The sequence below is a fragment of the Amblyomma maculatum genome, chromosome 10, assembly GCF_055883805.1.
Source record: "Amblyomma maculatum isolate TAMU_Amacu chromosome 10, ASM5588380v1, whole genome shotgun sequence".
Classification (NCBI taxonomy): Eukaryota; Metazoa; Arthropoda; class Arachnida; order Ixodida; family Ixodidae; genus Amblyomma; species Amblyomma maculatum.
In genome coordinates, this window is record NC_139353.1 from 6383461 (window position 1) to 6401677 (window position 18217).

General features: G+C 46.8%; 2 protein-coding genes across 2 annotated transcripts in view; one reads left to right on the forward strand and one right to left on the reverse strand.

Annotated features, from left to right (window-relative positions):
- The window catches only part of kst (spectrin beta chain, non-erythrocytic 5 kst), a 260747-nt gene that overhangs the window by 158168 nt on the left and 84362 nt on the right, over window positions 1–18217 (forward strand). The window contains exons 11-16 of the mRNA XM_084581862.1: window positions 550–688; window positions 2468–2676; window positions 3973–4150; window positions 4509–4709; window positions 5007–5222; window positions 5789–5986. Of these exons, the coding sequence (XP_084437988.1) occupies window positions 550–688; window positions 2468–2676; window positions 3973–4150; window positions 4509–4709; window positions 5007–5222; window positions 5789–5986 (1141 nt within the window). The remainder of the gene's footprint in view (window positions 1–549; window positions 689–2467; window positions 2677–3972; window positions 4151–4508; window positions 4710–5006; window positions 5223–5788; window positions 5987–18217) is intronic.
- LOC146175466 (beta-3 adrenergic receptor-like) lies at window positions 8621–13862 on the reverse strand. The gene is made up of 3 exons (XM_084580771.1): window positions 13597–13862; window positions 10932–11164; window positions 8621–9655 (listed from the first exon to the last, which is right to left on the reverse strand). The coding sequence occupies exons 2-3, from the start codon at window positions 11136–11138 to the stop codon at window positions 8870–8872; spliced, it is 993 nt and encodes a 330-aa protein (XP_084436897.1). The 5' UTR covers window positions 11139–11164; window positions 13597–13862; the 3' UTR covers window positions 8621–8869.

Sequence of the window (18217 nt, forward strand, 5' to 3'; positions counted from 1 at the left end):
GCTTTTCATGTTCAGGTTGTATTCAGGCTCAAGTGTCCAGGAGGACAAACTGCCAGCATTCTCAAAAGAAGCAAACTTCTGAAGTGTGAACGAATGCACAAGACAGGCTGGCATGAAAATATTTTCAATATTGTGCTGGCAGAAGGGACGCTAAATTGAAGTGCTCTGTAATGACATTCACACTGGTTTCACAGTGCAAAAATATTAACAAATAGAGGATGAAATTTGCAGTGAGGCTTGAAGTCTTGCGTGTTCTCAAAGGGCCAGAGTTACTTCTTAAACAGTGCCGTCATCCAAGAGCACAGTTAAAAACCTCGTTATGTGCAGAGCAATGCTGTGGGACATACCACGGCAAAGTTCCTTTGTTTTGCACTAGGTGACACTAGCTACCCACTGCGGAAGTTACATGCGTAGATGTACGCTGGCAAGGCCCTTTTTATGTGTGTATATGTATGTATGCTCCCAAAGTTGTGTATTTTGTGAAATCTTATGCCCATTGTGGGCCATGTGCTGTACTAATATATTTCTGTTTTCTTTTTTTCCCCACAGAGAAAAAGAAATCATGGGAAGATGGCATTTGCTTCTGGATCTCCTCAACAAACATCGTGTGACACTGAGTAATGTCAGCCTGCTGATGAGCATGCTTCGAGAGGCAGATACCCTCCATGGCGAAATAAAGGATGTTGAGGTAAGAATGGATCTTTTAACATGTGGCATTGCTTTTGGTGGGACACATTCCTTATTCGTCTTTTTTTGTTTAACAGTTTAACCCAGAATGTATTTACAGTCGCACCTTGTTAATAACAAACAGGTAGGAAATTGTTGAATTGTTGCATATAGCCGAAATTTGGTATGCAGAACTTTGCCAATAATGCAAGAGCAGCACTGTTTTGTCAGTGAAGAGAATGTAACTGAAGCGACCTTTAGTGGAGAGGGCTTTATCCATGCTTTAGCGATGTTTTAAAGGCATGCACTGTGATTTCGGAGGTGTAAACAAACAAAAGAAAACGAGCACAGATTAGGCTGGTTTCCTCGCATTGCACACCAAGCGTGCCACAGTGACAGGTCAAGTGCCAGCAAAGCTAGTTTCCCTGCATTGCTGCCTTGTCGTAGACAAAACGGTATGTCAGAGTGAAAGCTACCACCAGACATGAGCGTATAATTGTTCAAAGCTGTAAACATCCACTGCTTTTGGGGCGTTGTCAACGGGTGTGAGAAGCATCAAAGCTACGAAAAACAAACCATCAACCATTCACTCCTCTGTGTCCTATTTCGTGGCGCTGTTGGCAAGGGCGTTGGTATGAGATGAAAGTGTAAGATTTGGTGCGAACATCCATCGCCATTTACTCGTGTACTGCCGCAAAGCCTCCACCTGAATGTGCATCGTTCAGTACCTTTGAGTGCGATATATCTGTTTCGTGGCCAACAGCTTTCGACATATCAAGTAGAAGTAGCATGTGTTTGTTCAGGATATTTATGAACAGTTCTTTATAGCGAATACCTCAATGTACTCACATTACATTACTGTCTTCTTGGCTAAGTTTATGAATATTTGTATATCATACCAGAGAAATTTCTTCTAGGCTGTTCACTTGACTGGTGGCTGGTGGCATTGCTCACCTTGAAATGGTCAAGGCATTGTTTTAATTTGCATGAGTGCCGTGCTACCTGGCTCAGTATTATCACTCTCCACGCTGGTCACATTTTCATCCAATTAGTGCATCCCAAGGCACAAAAGTGCACTTGAAATAAATGGGGACTAATTGAATAAATGAGCATTGGTTGAGTGTGTTCAGAGTCACCACACCAGGGGCTGTAGTGCCTAGAGTGATACCATTAGTAGCAGCTGTAGCTGTAGTCTAGTAGCAATTCTACCTGTATCCTCGAAAAAAGCCGATGTGCCTGTGAAACCGATTTGACTTGTGACTTTTTGGAGTGCCCATGGGAAGAGGAGGTGGGTCACAGCTGTGGCACCTTCCCGACTGCCAATGGGGGTGAGGAGGAGCAAAGCAGAGGCTCATGCAGCATATGTTACGTCACAGACAGCGTAGTAAATATGAGATAGTGCTCGCTTCACAAGGGGTGTCACAGGCTGCTCTACCACAGCCGTTGCACATGGGGGTAGAGAAAAATATCTCCTCGCTTCGTATTCACAGTCAGATGTGTTTGGTCATATTCTGGTATGGTTCTGCTTCTCGGGTTGGCATGGGGGCTAACCAGGGGCTGTCTGGGTGACTGAGAGGATTGTCATATGTAGCAATAGGAACAACAACGACCAAGAAAGCAGTGGTAATGGGAACTTAGTGCAGTGGCAATGTAGTGCTGCTGTGCAATGTTCCGTGATTGACCAGTTTAACCGAGTTATACCATCCATATTTTTTTTTTCCTATTTTTTCCCATTTCACTGCTTCCATAGCTTACCACTGTCCTCCCTCTGTTGCATGCATCCCCCTCTGCACACCTGCAGGGCAGCTTCCTGTCGGACGAATATGGCTGCCACCTTTTGGCGGTGGAAGATCTGCTCCAGAAGCATGCCCTGGATGAGCTCAACCTGGCATCCCAGGGAGAGGCCATCCGCAGGCTCACCCAACAGTCAGCCCCACTCCTTAAGCAGGGACACAAGGAAGGGCCCGTGCTGCAGCGAAAGCTGGACGACCTCAATGCTGACTACGCTACGTGCGTGTCCGCTCACTTGTTCATTTGCTGCTGTTGCTATCAGTTTTGCTTTTGGGTTTGAAAACTATTTCTCATTTTTATGGTTTGGTACTGTTCAGTGGGTCTACTCTCAGGGTAGGCAAATATTTGCAGTTTTGACTACAAATGAAGCATACTTGTTAATTTATTCATATTAAAGATCAGTAAATTGATATTGTAAATTTTTTGTGTACTAATCAGTTCTGACTGAATACTGCCAACTTACTTAGAATACAACCCTGATGATGAAGTTAGAGTTGAAAGTGTCAAGAATACACTCCAAAAACATCTTCCTTGCTTTCTTCTTTGTGCTTTTGGACATAGACTTTCCAGCATAAATGGCCTACCACTTTCTTTGATCAGTTACTACATGAAAAAGTGCATAGTTTTTTGTTTGATCCTTTGATAATGTGTTGCATATTTTATGGCCGTATTCGTCGCACTCATTCTCTTGCCTTCACAGCTCTTCTACTAAGAGTTCCATTTGTTTCAGTTAGCTTAGATTCGTGGGAAAGCTTGCTGGCGAAATCCCGCATGGAGTTCCTGAAGCGATGGATTGTGTAAACATCCTGCTCATTGCATGGTACATTGTAGCCTGGGCATCTCCGATTTGTGTGATGATAATAGGGCAGATATACTGTTGCTATACTGAAAAAGAAGCCTGGCTGCAAAGTTGTACTTTCTTAGCTGTGCAGCAAACTTATGGCAATAAAAGTGGCTAATGGCCATGCACCAACTACTGAGTCAGCCAAACACACTTGAGCACTACCTTTGAATGCCAATTGATATGCCGTTTTGGCTGAACAGCATTAAATGAACAGAAGAGGAGCAAAGTGAATAAGAATAGCGGTGAATACTCTAGTACATCAGGTGTTAACACACAAGGCTGATCAGCTATAGAAGTGATTAGTATAACGTATCTATATTGCCTTGGATAGGCCATAATTCCAACGAACATGGCCTAGTTTAGGTTAACCTAGAGGTGTCAGAATGGCTGCAAGCATTCCGTTTCCCATTTTGTGGCGAATAGCTTTATCTGGCTAATCCAATAGTGGCAAGAGTGAAACATGACTCAAAAACTGACACAACACAAGTGCTGGTGTTACATTAACCTTTGTGTCATATTTTGTTCTTGGTGCTGTAGGACTAACCACGTAGCCTGCATTACTACAGTGGCGACTTTCCCTTGACTTTTGAACTTGGTTGTTAACAGTGGCATTTTATACTAATGATGCATTTTTCTGTTTTGTTTTCAATTGCACTGCCTCGGTTCTTCAGGCTTGGGAAGTTGGCGAAGCGGCGACGGCGCCAGTTGGATGAGTGGCGGGCCTACTTCCAATTTGTACAAGATCACGAGGAAGAGGAAGCCTGGATTCGTGAGAAGCAGCGCATCTGCAAGGCAGTGGTAGGCGGCAAAGACCTGCTGGCTCTGGTCTCACTCCAGCAGAAGCACAAGGTAGGGGGACTGTTGTTTGAACTTGTCTCTTTATACCTTAGCTTTGAAACACAAACAAGCAGCAGACTAAAAACGTCCTTAACATGTATGGTGGTGAATAGACAAAGAATGGTTTATAAGTGCAACAACGATGATTGTATGGAAGGAAGCCTTATACAAGAAAGTTTGCTGGAATAATGTGATGAAAGGCTGGTGTAGGACAGGCATAATTACAGACCTGTGGAAGAGAGCAATATTTAGCAGTGGGCAGTAGCTAGCCAGTGATGATAACATTTGCACAGGGTTCGTTGCTAATCTCCATACAAATTTTGAAGGAAAATGCAGGGAGCTAAAAGCATTCCATTGGGGACAATCGCAGGCGTTGGAAGCAGAAATCGGAGGTCATGAGGGCCACATCCAGCGGCTGATTCTGGCTGGTGAGAAGCTGCTCGAAGGACGCCACAGCCAGAGTGCCGACGTGAAACAGCGCCTGCAGGCGCTTCATGAATGCTGGGCCGAGTTGGCTGACCTGGCTGCTGTAAAAAGGAAACGCCTGGAAGACGCCTACGAAGCCTTCCAGGTTTGTCCTGCAGGGTTATTATTTCTTTTTTCTCAGTGTCCTAGCTGCATGCTGAAACAAATGTGGGGCTATATAAATTTCACTCTGAGTTGTAAGCATTTAGTAAAGGTGATCTGCAAGGCACACATATTGTGGTTTCGGTTGCACCCTTTTCTGTGAGCAGAGTGCAAAGATGCTTGTGCAGCTTGATTTTCCAAAAGGGCCCAAGGCCTGGTTAAATAAATTTTGGGCATAGCTTGCTAGAAAGGAAGTCTCATTGTGCTGCGCCTAATGTGGCTCTCGATATCTGCTGTGCAGTACCACGCGGATGCCAATGAAGCTGAGTCATGGGTGCGTGAGAAGCTGGCGCTTGTGTCTAGCAAGGACTATGGGAAGGATGAGCCCAGTGCCCAGGCACTTCTCCAGCGCCACAGCTGCCTCGAGAGTGAGATGAACGCCTACGGCACCGACATACGCCGGCTGCGAGACCAGGCTGATCGTATGGTCCGCTCTGGCGTTGACTCGCTGGCCATTGTGAGTGGGCTCTGTCTTTGACATCGGCTTCCATTTCCTGCATTCGACATTTTGTTTAGTTCCTTGTTGTGGTTCATCTTCATACTACATTCTAAATGCTTGCAGTATTTTTGGTGCTCGCTAATGATGAATGGTTCCTTCAGTGCAAGGGTGGCAGCCCTGCAGTACTGAATGTGGTACCTTTTCCTTGTGTCTTGGCGCACACAAGGTACCAAGTTTAATGCTCCGCAACATACCTGAAGGTACTGAACTACTGCCTTGGCATCTTTGTGACAGTTTGCAGTTCTCCAAGGTAAAAACTGAAGTCGGATAAGGCAGCTCTACACTTCTTGTTCAGTATTCTCATTGCCTGCAAAATGCACTAAGAATACTAAATGTGTGCACCACAACCAGTTGTAAGCTCTTTCTGAAGCATGAAAGTTACTTCTTTGAATCCACTTAAAATGTTTGCGATATCTAAGACCTTTTTATCTGTTTCTGTGACCAACTTAAAATGACTTTGCTGTGCTGCCTTAAATGAGGCCACCTCTTTCGTGCGTTCACTTTCTCCTTGTGTTTCTTCACAGTACTTGGACGCTCTCAATGAGGATGCTGAGCCATCCGAGGACTGGACTGAAGAACTGCAGCTGGTTCCCGTTGAGGAGTGGGTGGACGAGGTGGTTGAGAAGGAGGTGATGCAGTCAGTCGTGGAGGAGCGGAAGGTGCCCCAAGTGAAGGCCCTCTACCCCTTCTCGGGACAGAACATGAATGTCCAGAAGGGAGAGGTAGGTTCCTGCTGCGACCATTCCTTGTCATTGTAAGCCTGCTGCACAATGCTGGCTGCCTATGGTATTATTAAATTAAAATTATTAAGCTTCATTATAGCACTGAATATATTGATCATCAAAAATGATGCTCCTCCTCTCCACTCTCAACTCTGCTCTTGCCGGCACTCTAGAAAAAGAATGAAGAAAATAAGTCAAGACAGCGCTGCACCATGCTTTTTCCTGCCTACATCATATGGGAGCGTCCAGTGAACGGGCGTGCTCAGCAAGAAATCCATCGAGGTGGGAATGCACGGGGAGGTTTCGCCCTAATCGGCTGTGAGCAGTCTCCAGGAACACTTTTTAAAATTATTTTCAAATTATAGGCTCCATGCAAAGCTTTTAAATTTGACTTGAATACACACAAAGACTACCTCTATGGATTCCTTGCATTAGAATATTGCTGGAAGTACCATTCCAGGGGTCTTTTAAGGTTGACGTTAGGCAGCAAGAGCCATGCGTGGCTGACTGGAAGAATGGAGAATTCATGCTGCTTGAAGCTGGCTTCTGCGGAAGCTTAATAACTTATTTAGGAAACTTTTTAAAAAAGCCTTGTTATGGAATTTGTTATGTACAAATTGTTTACAAATTATGGCATGGAATGAAATTAAAGAAAACTAATCTTGGGAAAAAATAAAAGAGAAAATGGTTTGAATGGGGTTTTATGAATGGACGTTTAGGTTAACCATTGTCCTTACCTTCATTTTTTTTTTTAGTCTTTTCACTGAAGGGAATTTGCTCTTTAACATCCACCAACATGCAGCCATACAACTGCGAAAGAAAGCTGCCAAGCTTTCTTAGAGAATTCAAAGTTTAAAAAAATTCATCCTGGTCTGGGGCATAAAACCCAGTTTTTCCACTTGTCTGCAGCAGTTGCTTTCGTAAATTACTGTAAAAAAACTGCATATAATGCGAGGTCTAATTTCTGGGTAGCAAAAATGGAAAAAAAAAAAAAAAAAAGTTTTCATTTGCGTATAATGCGAGCGATGAAAGATCAGTAAAAGCATATATTTGCACATTTTGCAGTTGCCCCATGAGGTGTACACACTCCGTGCTTTAGCGTCCAACGCCACCCCGCACCGTGCACCTAGTAGGGCGATGGACCTTTATATGCCAGGGTTCATTCGCTCCCCTTCTTCTCGCATCGACACACTTGATCGGAGCATGCTACGTACCGCGAGAAGAGCAGCTCACATTCGTCATGGCAATCACTGAAGCCACATAACCTCAGTTTGTTCTAAAACTAGTGGGCCACTTTCAGGTCGGACACGGGATTGCAGCACACAAGCTGCCGGCTAGCATGCGCAGCATGGCGCTTGCGCCTCTTCGCATCTAAAACCGCACGCAGGCGCGGGACGTAGTCACCCAGGAAATGTTCTTGGATTCAGGGCTTTCGCGATTGCCGTTGTCCGTTGTATCTCTGTCGAGAGTCCCTTTCTAAAGACATCTTCATCTTGGGTACCTCTAAATGCGTTCAGTATCCCGCATTTCTTAAAGGCGCGACCTACGCACTTCTTGAGAATGCTGGTTGAGCGTCTGCAATTCGGCTGTAGGGTGTGGCCAGCATGGCTGGAGAGGTCCGTGAGAGACCCGTGCAACGTGCCGAGTGATCCTTTCCCTATCCCTACATAGTGCGAGGTGTGATATTCGATCTCCTTCTGGTCGCGAGCACCGTGGAGTCGGCATGGCGAAACCGAAACCATAGGAGCAGTTGGCTGCCGCCACTATGTAGCGCCTCCTCTGGCTGGAAGGCTGATATGGATAACACTGGTTTACAACGAGGCTGGAACTGTGAATTTAACTGGAAATTTGTTCGGATCCGCATATCATATGAGGCAGAAATCTGAAGTGATAAAATCGGGAAAGAAAACCTCGTGTTATACTCTGGTTTTTACGGTAGCTAACCAGTACTGCCAGCAGTTTGTTCGGTGAGGCTGAATAGATGAAGATGAAAATTGGTTTTTGAGGAAAAGGAAGAATGCAGTAGTTGTTGCGGACAGTTCAACAAAGCTGTGAAGGAAGGAATGTGCAACGTAGACCAAACACTGCCCTCAAGCATCCTAATTCACCTCGTTGCATGGTTTGGCAACTCTAGCATAGCGAGCAGGTGCCCAAAGATGTGCAGTGAACCTGTCTCTGCGCGTGAGGAGGGATTGCAGAAATGTTGTTAAGCGAAGCACTGCTTGCAGGGGCACAGCTCTGTTGAATATATATCGACTGTTGTGCTTAGCAGCACCATACTTTTTAGTCAGATTTTCAAGGAGCTGTTCTGACTGTTAAATATAAACTGTAATACGATGTGTATCTGGGTTTGATATAGTACTCAAGATCATCTTTAACAGCAATAAAATGGTTAGTTGGTTACCTTTAACTCAAGTGACCGCAGATGTCATCTAATGATGCTGCAAGTAATTAAATGAACTTACCTCTTAACTGTCAGTATGCCAAGACACCCATGTGCTATGCAGTGTCTAAGAACTCCAGTGATTCAAGTTTCGTCTTGAACGCTCTACAACACATCTCTCGTGACTCACATGTAGCTTGAGACATGTCATGTTTCTAGAATCACTTCAAGAACTCTGTGGAACAAATAGGCGTGAGCAATATTTGTGTGCAAGCTTTACCATAGATCTTCCGTACATGACTGTTTTCTTTAAGATTACTTCTTCACCTCCATTTCTTTTACACTCTGACGTTACGCACATGAGATGTTTATGACAGAATAACTACAGACAGAACAGAGCAGAAGAGGCATATATATTGTTTGTATAGTTTGGCATCAAAATGCTGCACACCGCTGCCGGTGTGCATGCTAGTCGTTGCTCTTCACTGTTTAGTCACCACTCACACAGATGTGCTCCAGAGCAGCCTGTGTCTGCCATTGCGCGACAGTCTGCACAGGGCCTCGTGGAAGCTCTTAAGCCCGATAGAGTACACAAATGGGTTCACAACTGATGCCAGAAACTGCACAACAGTAGAGAGCATATCCAGCCAGTCTGGAATGGCCTTGGGCCCCAGCAGCACTTTCACCAACTTGGTGCAGCAAAACGGGGTGATGCAGATGAAAAAAATCACGATCACCGCCAAGATGCTCACAAGGATCTTCTGATTGCCCTGCCTCTTCTGACGAAACGATGACTGTCGGCACGGCATTCCGTTGGAGACACCCTTCGGCACCACCACCACTGCCGCCACGACCACATTCGAACGGAGGCGTCGCACTGACACGAGGATGCGAGTGTACTGCACGAGCACAATGGCTGCTGGCGTTGCGAAACAGAGCGAGAAGGTTGCAGCATAGTAGATGACATGCTCGCGCCGAGGGTGCCAATCGACATCGCAGACAATGTTATCAAACTGGTATGCAGTCCAGTCGAGAATGGCAGGTACAACGGCAAACACAATTCCGAGCGACCACGGCAGAGCCACCATCTGCACCAGGCGGCGCCACGTGCAGTGCTGGACGTACTGGAGTGGCTTGTGGATGGCCACGCCGCGGTCTAAAGCGATCATGGCAAGCGTCACACTGGATGTCGATGTGAGCCAGTAGTTGAGAATGCCATGGAAAGTGCAGAAGCTCGGGTTATCCAGTGGCCAACCATCATTGGTCAAGGCACATGCTGATGGCACCTGCAGTGGATGTTTTTGTCACAAACAAATAGATAAGATACGCCTGACGTTATAGACACCTTTTGTCTCTCTCACTTATAATCTAAGAGCGGAACTGCCCTTGCAAAAGTTCTTAGATGTGGCTGTGTGCAACTGAAACACGCTGCCATTCTGTTATGGTTTTGTCAATCTGGGGGAGCACCTAGATGATCAGGAGTGAGGCACCTATACAGCACAGGTTTATGAATGTTTGGCTGCGAGAGAAATGGCCCGGGAATATTTAAAACACACTGTATACTTTAACCAGTGCATTTACAAGTTAATTAAAGGGTTGGCATGCTTTAAGTGGTGTTTCTAATTTGAAGCTAATGTCCAGCCATTAGGCTGGCTCAGGCCCACCTAAAGATTGCTGCCTCTCAGTGGTAGTGCAATGGTTAGGGCGCTCGACAGCTGTATTCCCAAGGATGCGGGATCGAATCTCAGCTGCGGTGGTCGCTTTTCGATGGAGGCTCCAGTTTGAAAATTTTTCACGTCACAAATTTCATGCAAGGTTTGTGCTTTAGGGTCACATTAAATTCAGGTTGAAAGCTACTGTGAACTCTTAGCAGCGGAAGAGCTTGAGAGATTATGCGCACTATGATGCAAGTCTATTTGCACAAGTATGTTTTAGGTTTCATCTAACCTCTCTGAAATTGCTCTGATGCCCCTGATAACATGCTCATAATGACGAGGTTTACTGTTATGACCTCGATCTGCTATTTGCCTGCCCCCTCATCTGCACGCTGTGAGAGGCTACATTGGCGAGCCATGTTACGTGTGTGCTTCACTGGTCACAATCTATTGTTTAGTCGTAGCGCTTTGCCATGTGCTCATCCATGTGTATCGAGAGGTGTTTGCTGCAGTCATTGACTAGGCCCTGTGCAGGCAAATCACTCGGAGTGAAGATAACAGGAAATTGAGGTGGGCACCGGCGCTAGTGCTGGCGCAAATGAATCGGGCTCCATCATACAGGCCGGTGCGAATATGTGCTATTACCATTTGGTCACTTCGTATCATTAGTTTTCGAGTGACATTTATTGATCGATAGCATTTGCAACCTTTCAGGACCTGACAAGTCAAATCGTGGCAAACTGCTCTGCTGAGCCAAAGATCTCCTGTCTGAAGGCCGTTGTAATCGTACCAGGGATGAACTTGGAAGGCTAGACCTGCATCACTAATGTGCATTCTAAGAATCCAATGCAAGCAATGCAAGACGCATGCTATACTGTTACGTGCCAGCTCAGGCACTGCCACCCACCATGACCAGGGTAGCCGTGAGGAGGTCAGTCACTGCGAGGCTGACGACCAGCAGGTTTGAGCGGTGCTGCTTGACGTGCTCATCCCAAAGTGACACAAAGAGCACCAGCAGGTTTCCGAGGATGGAGATGCACAGCTCAGCCGAGACGAGCACGGCAGCCACTGCGCGCTCCGTGGCAGTCGCGTGGCTAACAGCCGTGCGGTTCATCGGGAGGAGAACACCACTGTCAGGTTCTGAATGAAAGGAATGGGGCCGAGAGAGACATCATCATCATCATCAGCCTGGTTATACCCACTGCAGGGCGAAGGCCTCTCCCATATTCCTCCAATGAACCCAGTCCTGTGCTAGCTGCATCTATTAGTGACCTCTGTGAACTTTTTAACCTCATCCGCCCACCTAACTTCCTGCCGCCCCTTGCTACGCTTTTCTTCCCTTGGAATCCAATTTGTTATCATTGTTGATCATCGGCTATCCTCTCTTCACACTACATGTCCTACCCATGCCCATTGTTTTTTGCTTGACTTCCACTAGAATATCATTAACTCAAGCTTTTTCTGACCCACTCTTCACGCCTCCTATCTCTTAACATTACACTTACCATTTTCCGTTCCATAGCTCTCTGCGTTGTCCTCAACTTAAGCAGAAGACCCTTATCATTAGCCTCCACATTTCAGAGACAACAGAGACAAGCATCGCTTAATTAAAAAGCAACAGATTAAGCACTCAAAACATTGTGCATATGGAAGAGGTGCAGCCAGGCTTGGATAAGAAGGAGGGCATTGGTGTGAAGTTTGCAAAGGACGGAAGCCTGAGCAACGCTGAGTTAAGGGTGAGGTTTGAGAACAACTGTGTGCAGCATGGCTTGATAATGCGTCTGTAGCGTGAAGTCTTGTCACAGGTTGGAAGGCTTGAGTATGTGGTTTTATCCTAATTGATTCCTTAGTGCACTCACCTTAGCTACATCTTTCTGGTAGACATATCTCATTGTGGAGTTAAATGAGATGCGAGGAAAAAATGGATTCTCATCAAACAATGAAATGTTAGGGTTCGTTTGCTGGAAACTTCTGATTCTTACTTTCAGCAGAACTTTTGCAGATAATTTCGCAAGGCTAGGGCTTTAAGTAAGACATTGCACAAAAGATATAGTGACTTGTGCACATAACATGTTGTGAATATAATCTCTTGGAGAGGTTCTTTTATTAATACTAGTTATTTCCACAGTGTGAAACCTCCAACCTCCAACACCTTTTAAAAATTTGGAAAAAAAGCAAACCCCGGTATAAAAATTAACACACAAAAGAGAGAGACAAGGGGACAGCGTACAGGCACCATCCGTTGTCCCCTCGTCTCACTTTTGTGTGTGTTAATTTTTTTGCCAGAGTTTTTTGCCCCAAATTTTAAAATATTTTAAACCAGCTAGGCCGGCAACATGCTTCATTGAATGAGGAGAAGCACAGAAAATTATATTCAGTTACGCTCAGAAAATGTGCACCATGCTTATTGATTGATTCGGTTTGGTGACTTTATATTGGTTAGGTACAGTCAGATGTAAAGCTGCTTCATTGTGAAAGGTTTTTAGATGAAGAACTGCAATGTAGGATCCAGGAAAATGTCTGACTCGGCTACTTTTCCAATTACTCATGACAGCTAGTTTAAATGCATGTGGAAAGAATATTTTGCTGTCAAGGTAGTTTGGTTTTGCTTTAAAAAAAGTGAATTAGATAGCTATCAGCAGACATTTGTTTTCTAACGATGCGTTACTTGATAGAAAACTCAATTTTTCAGCTTTTCTGAGGAGTTCTAAAGGGCCCTGTTCATAGTTCAAGGCATAGACAAACTGGCAGGAATTGCTTGACAAAAGGTAACAGAGGGCAGGTGTGGAACCAAGTGAAGATTTTATGGGGATCACATAAGCCGAAATAGTTATACATATTTACAGTATTTAATGCACAGTGGTAACTTAAACAGAGGTGTAATTCATGTGGAGGTTTTTTATATTCACACTGTCATCATTACTTGTCCACTGTCTTTATATTCTCTACCATCTCATTTTATAACTTTACGGCATCTTTCGTGTAGTTATGCTTAAATTTGTCTGTTTGTAACATAGCATTCAATAGGCTTATCCAAAAAGTGCTGGTGGTTTGAGTTGCTCTGTGATTGTTTTATTAATTTAGCTTAAGCTCTCTCAAAATCAGCATGCAGAAGTGCGGACTTGTAAAAAGGAACTGTCTGATGCACCTGTTCGCTTTATTTCCTACTGCTGCCATTTTTCTTTAGCTCTGAATGAAATGAGTTGCATCATGACTAAATGGTTCTGGCTTATGACCTTTAAATTGTTGTTTTCAGTACTGTAGTTTTGTTACAAAGAACTGATAAATGATCCAAAGCAAACATGACATTCTCCTTCCAAACAGGATGTTCAGGTTGAAACAAAGTGCATTTTTTTGCACTCATTGGGAGCCAGGAGGTTGGCTGGGCAGGGCCGAAAAAGCGGCTTTATCGCACCATTGCACTCATCCCACCTCACTGCGTACATGCCTTATCCACACTAATTGTGTTTACGACCCCCAGAGCGGCTCTTTGTGATAACATAAGGGGGGTAGTTGTTCTGCGGGGCAAGGCGCTACAACAAGGCGCAGAAGAGGAACGCTGCTGCACTTACTCTGAACCTAAAAGCGATGCCACGAGCTTCCACATTTTCTGGCCGTCACCCCAGTTGCTGGCGGCTGCTGCACCACTGCTCCAAGCCATGGTCACGGCTACTAGGCGCAGTTTGAAAGCAGCGGAAGTGGCATCGTAACACCTCCGAGCGCAGTCGTTGTCGCGTTTCCTCCCACCACGACTTTCAGCGTTGGGCGCACGCATGGCTGCTGGGCATGAAGCCGTTGCAAGATAAGCGCTCGCTTGCTTCACGCATCATCGGACGCGGTTACTGAGGTGCGCAAGAGGAGAGGGGTTTGCTTCAGAACAGGAGAGGGAGGCGGCGGGGCGCGTCATTAACTGCCTTCCCTCACACCCTTCACTCGCTCTCGTTAGCCTTACTTATTGCTCATTCGAGCTCTTGTTGTTGTGGTGGGTGCTGAGTTCCCCTCCTCTCCCACTGTCGTAGACCGCTGGGAGGAGCTGGTCCGCTGCCCGTCTTTTTCTCAGTGCCCGTGCTTTTTAATTTTATCTGATGGCGCTGCAGCATTATTCTGGGGCCAACTCTAATGAGTGGCAGCCCGAGGCTGTTGTCATGGAGTGTGCTCTTGCACCTCAGTGGAGGGAGAGCATGCGCTTTGTAGGGGAGGGCATGGTTGTTGGTGGAGAGCGGTTCTTGAAATCATGAATCAATGCTTTTCGGCCTCTGCAGGTGTGGGCCAGATTGTCTGCTTTAGTCACTGCTGCATTGCTTGTGGCATTTGCTGTCTTCATTGTACTTGCATTTTTGTTTTTGTGAGATATCAGCTGCAGTGGTGGATAACAGCAGTTTTACCTGTTCGCAAGACTGCTTATTTTGCCACTGGTACATGTTGAAGGTGCTAGGTATTAAAATGCCGCAGTCATTACATAATTCATGGTGTTATGCAGTCTGCACATTTTTGCTGCTATGTGATGCTCAGAAAGCCATGTGTTGACATTGAGCTTATTTCTATGGCTGGTGCTTTATGCTACATAAAGCCTTCCCAGTCACAGTTGTCATCTCAAGGTCAACTTCTCTTGCTTTTATTTTCGGCTGGGATAAATTTGGGAGCAATTTTTTGTGCACGCAGCTGTGACAGCTTTCATCTCACAGGTTCAAATGGTGCAGGTGCAGATGCTGGTGCAAATGCTGGTGCAGATGACGCAGGGGTGTAAAAATTATTGGACTTGGGCAGCGTGCTTCTGTAGTTAGATACAACTCGAGAAAAAAGTGGCAGATGCCTCTCAAGATGCCCTTCAGATAGTAGTATCGACTTATCCTCACAACGCCACAGTTAACCCAATTAAGGCCAGGTGAACCTTCTTTCATCTGCCACGCTCTTCTAATCCTCCAGCAGGTCCAGGAGGCCTATTCATGAGAAGTGGTTGGTGCCATTGGCTGTAGGGGTCCTCTGAGGGGCAGAGGCTGCTGTTCTCTTGAGTTGCATTTCCCTATAGTGTGCACATTGATACTGTGTCATGGATGTGCCTGTCTTTTGCAAAACTTGTCAGCTAAAGAAAATGCTGCTCTCATCTTTGTTCATGTGCAAGAGTGAGCATGAGTCAAATGAAAGATCAGCAAGGATGTTAAATTTTCTTAAGTGCTCGATTTCATCAAGGTTTTCACTCAGTTCAGTTCAGTGTTGATGCAAGGGGTGTGAAAAGATTCTTTCTTACGGAGGAAGGAGATTGCCAATTTTATGCTTGGTATGCCGCTTTGTATACTGAACCAGTGCAAGCATGCATGCTTGGCAGAGCTATTCATCGGTCACAGCTGCAACTAAATTGGAATGGAGAGCAGTTCCAATTGCCAGTGAAAGAGAGGAGACGCCACGAGTATGTGTAGGGAAATGCCATATATTCCTGGCTGCACGTGTCACCTGTAGCAGTTCATTTCGCAGTTTAAGTAGTCTGAAAGAAAGAAAAGAAAATATTTGTTTATTATTATTTTTTTTTTTTTGTGTAGGTAATCTGGCTGCATTTTTTTTTCCTGCATTTTACAGTTTCAGAAGGACAGGTCCGGTCAACTTGTAGTTTATGCATGTGGCACACACATGTTTTACAGGCCATAAATCAATAACTGGCAACCTTCATCTGATACCAAAGATTGATGTCAGATACATATTGTTACCGGGAAACGCGAGACCAAAGTGATGTGCTCACTGACAAAGACGACGATCAAGGAACGCAGACACGACGAAGCGTTGAAAAAGAGAACGACGCTGAGAGAGCGGATTCTGCACGGCTACCGAAGTCTTGCGTTCAGTTCAGCCCATCGCAGTGCCGTCACATTAAGTACATCCCCGTAACATCTTGGTGGAGGTCGCGGGTTCGACACAATCTGACGCTGGATCTCCGCAGTGGCCGCCACATCGGAACCGTTACGATGACAACCGACGCGGCTCCATCAACCTCCGCAACTCCAACTGTCGTCGTAGCCCACCCCCGTGACCCTGGCACATTCTGCGGTACAGATGAGGTAGACGTCGAGGACTGGCTTTCGCTTTATGAGCGTGTTAGCCAGCACAACAGGTGGGACGCCAAGCTGATGCTGGCCAATGTCATCTTCTACCTTACCGGAACGGCACGCGTGTGGTTCGAAACACACGAAGCAGATATACCCTCTTGGGATGTTTGCAAACAAAAACTCCGTGACCTGTTCGGAAAACCGGTTGGCCGTCAACTCGCCGCCAAGAGGGACCTCGCCAAACGTGCCCAGACATCTACCGAGCCCTATATTACGTATATACAAGACGTTCTGGCCCTCTGCCGAAAAGTTGATAAAGACATGTCAGAATCTTATAGGGTGGGGCACATCCTCAAAGGCATAGCCGACGATGCCTTTAATCTTCTACTCTGTCGGGACTATGCTACGGTTGACTCCGTTTTGCAGGTTTGTCGACATTTCGAGCAGGCCGAACACAGACGCATTGCACATCGCTTCGATCGGCTCCACAACGCTGCCCCTACCTCCACGTGCGAGGATCTGCCGACCTTAAGGCAGCCTTCCAACACTGAAAATGTGACCCGCATCGTGCGTCGTGAACTGGAAGCGCTCGCTCCTGCTGCATCCAACCCGCCCTCTTCGGACAGTAACCTAGCGACGATATCCCTCATTCAAGCCGTCGTTTGTCAAGAGGTTGCTAACTTGGGCGTCCCCTATAGCCACAACGTGGAACCCCCCAGTTCGAGCCCCATCCCTCCCATGGTCGCCCACGCTGCGCCCCGCAACACCTACACGCCACGCTACCGATACCGCAATCCTGAGGAGTGGCGCACCCCTGACGACAGGCCGATCTGTTTCACGTGCTCACGTGTTGGCCACATCTCTCGCCACTGCCGCAGCCGCTGGACATCACCACCTCGACGTTTCCCTTACGTTGACCGCTACTCCGATTACGGTCACCGCCGTTTCACGCCTCGTTATGAGCCGCCCCGCACCGATAACACTCCGCCTCCTCCTGTGTCCAGTCGCTCTCCTTCGCCGCCAGCCCGCCGTTCCCGTTCACCTCTTCCTAACCGCAGTTCCTCGCCGTCCTCTGCCGGCCGCTTCACGGGAAACTAGCCGATGCAGCTCCCGGAGGTGACGCTGCATTGGTACCCCGACCTGGAAATCCTCTGCCCATTTCTTCGCCCTGTAACCTCCTCTCCCTGCTCGTGGATGGTGTTCCCGTCTCTGCCCTCATTGACACTGGTGCCCAAGTCTCGATCATGAGCTCATCATTTTGCCGCCGCCTCAAGAAAGTACAGACCCCCGCCGCTTCGCCCACCGTTCGTGTTGCCGATGGCAGTACTGCTGCCGTCACTGGGCAGTGCACTGCCCGAGTCACCCTTGCCGGTCATCACATCCCTGTTCTGTTCACCGTCCTCAACCAGTGACTTCACAATGTGATCCTCGGCCTTGACTTTTTAACGGCCCACTCTGCCCTTATCGACTGTTCCAGCGGCCTTCTTCGTTTGGACTTACCTGTCTGCTCAGAACGTCCTCCATCTACACCCCGCCTTCGCTCCACAGAGTTCGCTCGCCTGCCCCCTGACTCTGCTGTTTACCTACCTCTGTCACCTTTCCCGCCTGTGCCTGACGGTGACTATGTTGCCTGCCCTATCACCGAGGTCTTTCTTGACCGCAACGTCGGTCTTCCTCATCTCATCGTACGCGTTACACAGAACAACACCTACCTTCCTATCCTGAACTTCAGTCTGTCACCCCAAGTTCTCCCCGAAGGAATATCCCTTGCTACCTTGTCTCCTCTCACAGACTGCACCATTCGTGCACTCACTCCTGGCCCACATTCAAGCGTCCTTCCAACACCCGTACTCCCCACCACAATTACCGACCCTATTTCCGCAATGATTGCCTCTGACCTCAGCCCCGAACACGCTCAGGACCTGCACAACCTTTTGTTATCCTTCTCCGACATTTTTGACTTTGCTGCCGGTTCTCTGGGCCAAACATCAGTTGTGACTCACCGCATTGACACCGGCGATTCAAAACCTGTACATCGGAGGCCTTATCGTGTGTCCATTTCTGAGCGCCAAGTCATCCAGCAGGAGGTCGACAAGATGTTGGCCAACGATATCATCGAACCTTCGAACAGCCCCTGGGCTTCTCCTGTCGTGCT

What these genes read in the sequence shown, in the direction of transcription:
- LOC146175466 (XM_084580771.1), bottom strand. Translation starts at nt 11,138, where the DNA reads ATGAACCGCACGGCTGTTAGCCACGCGACTGCCACGGAGCGCGCAGTG. An exon ending in TCACGGCTACCCTGGTCATG is followed by an intron (nt 9,656 to 10,931) that starts GTGGGTGGCAGT and finishes CATCCACTGCAG; the next exon opens with GTGCCATCAGCATGTGCCTT.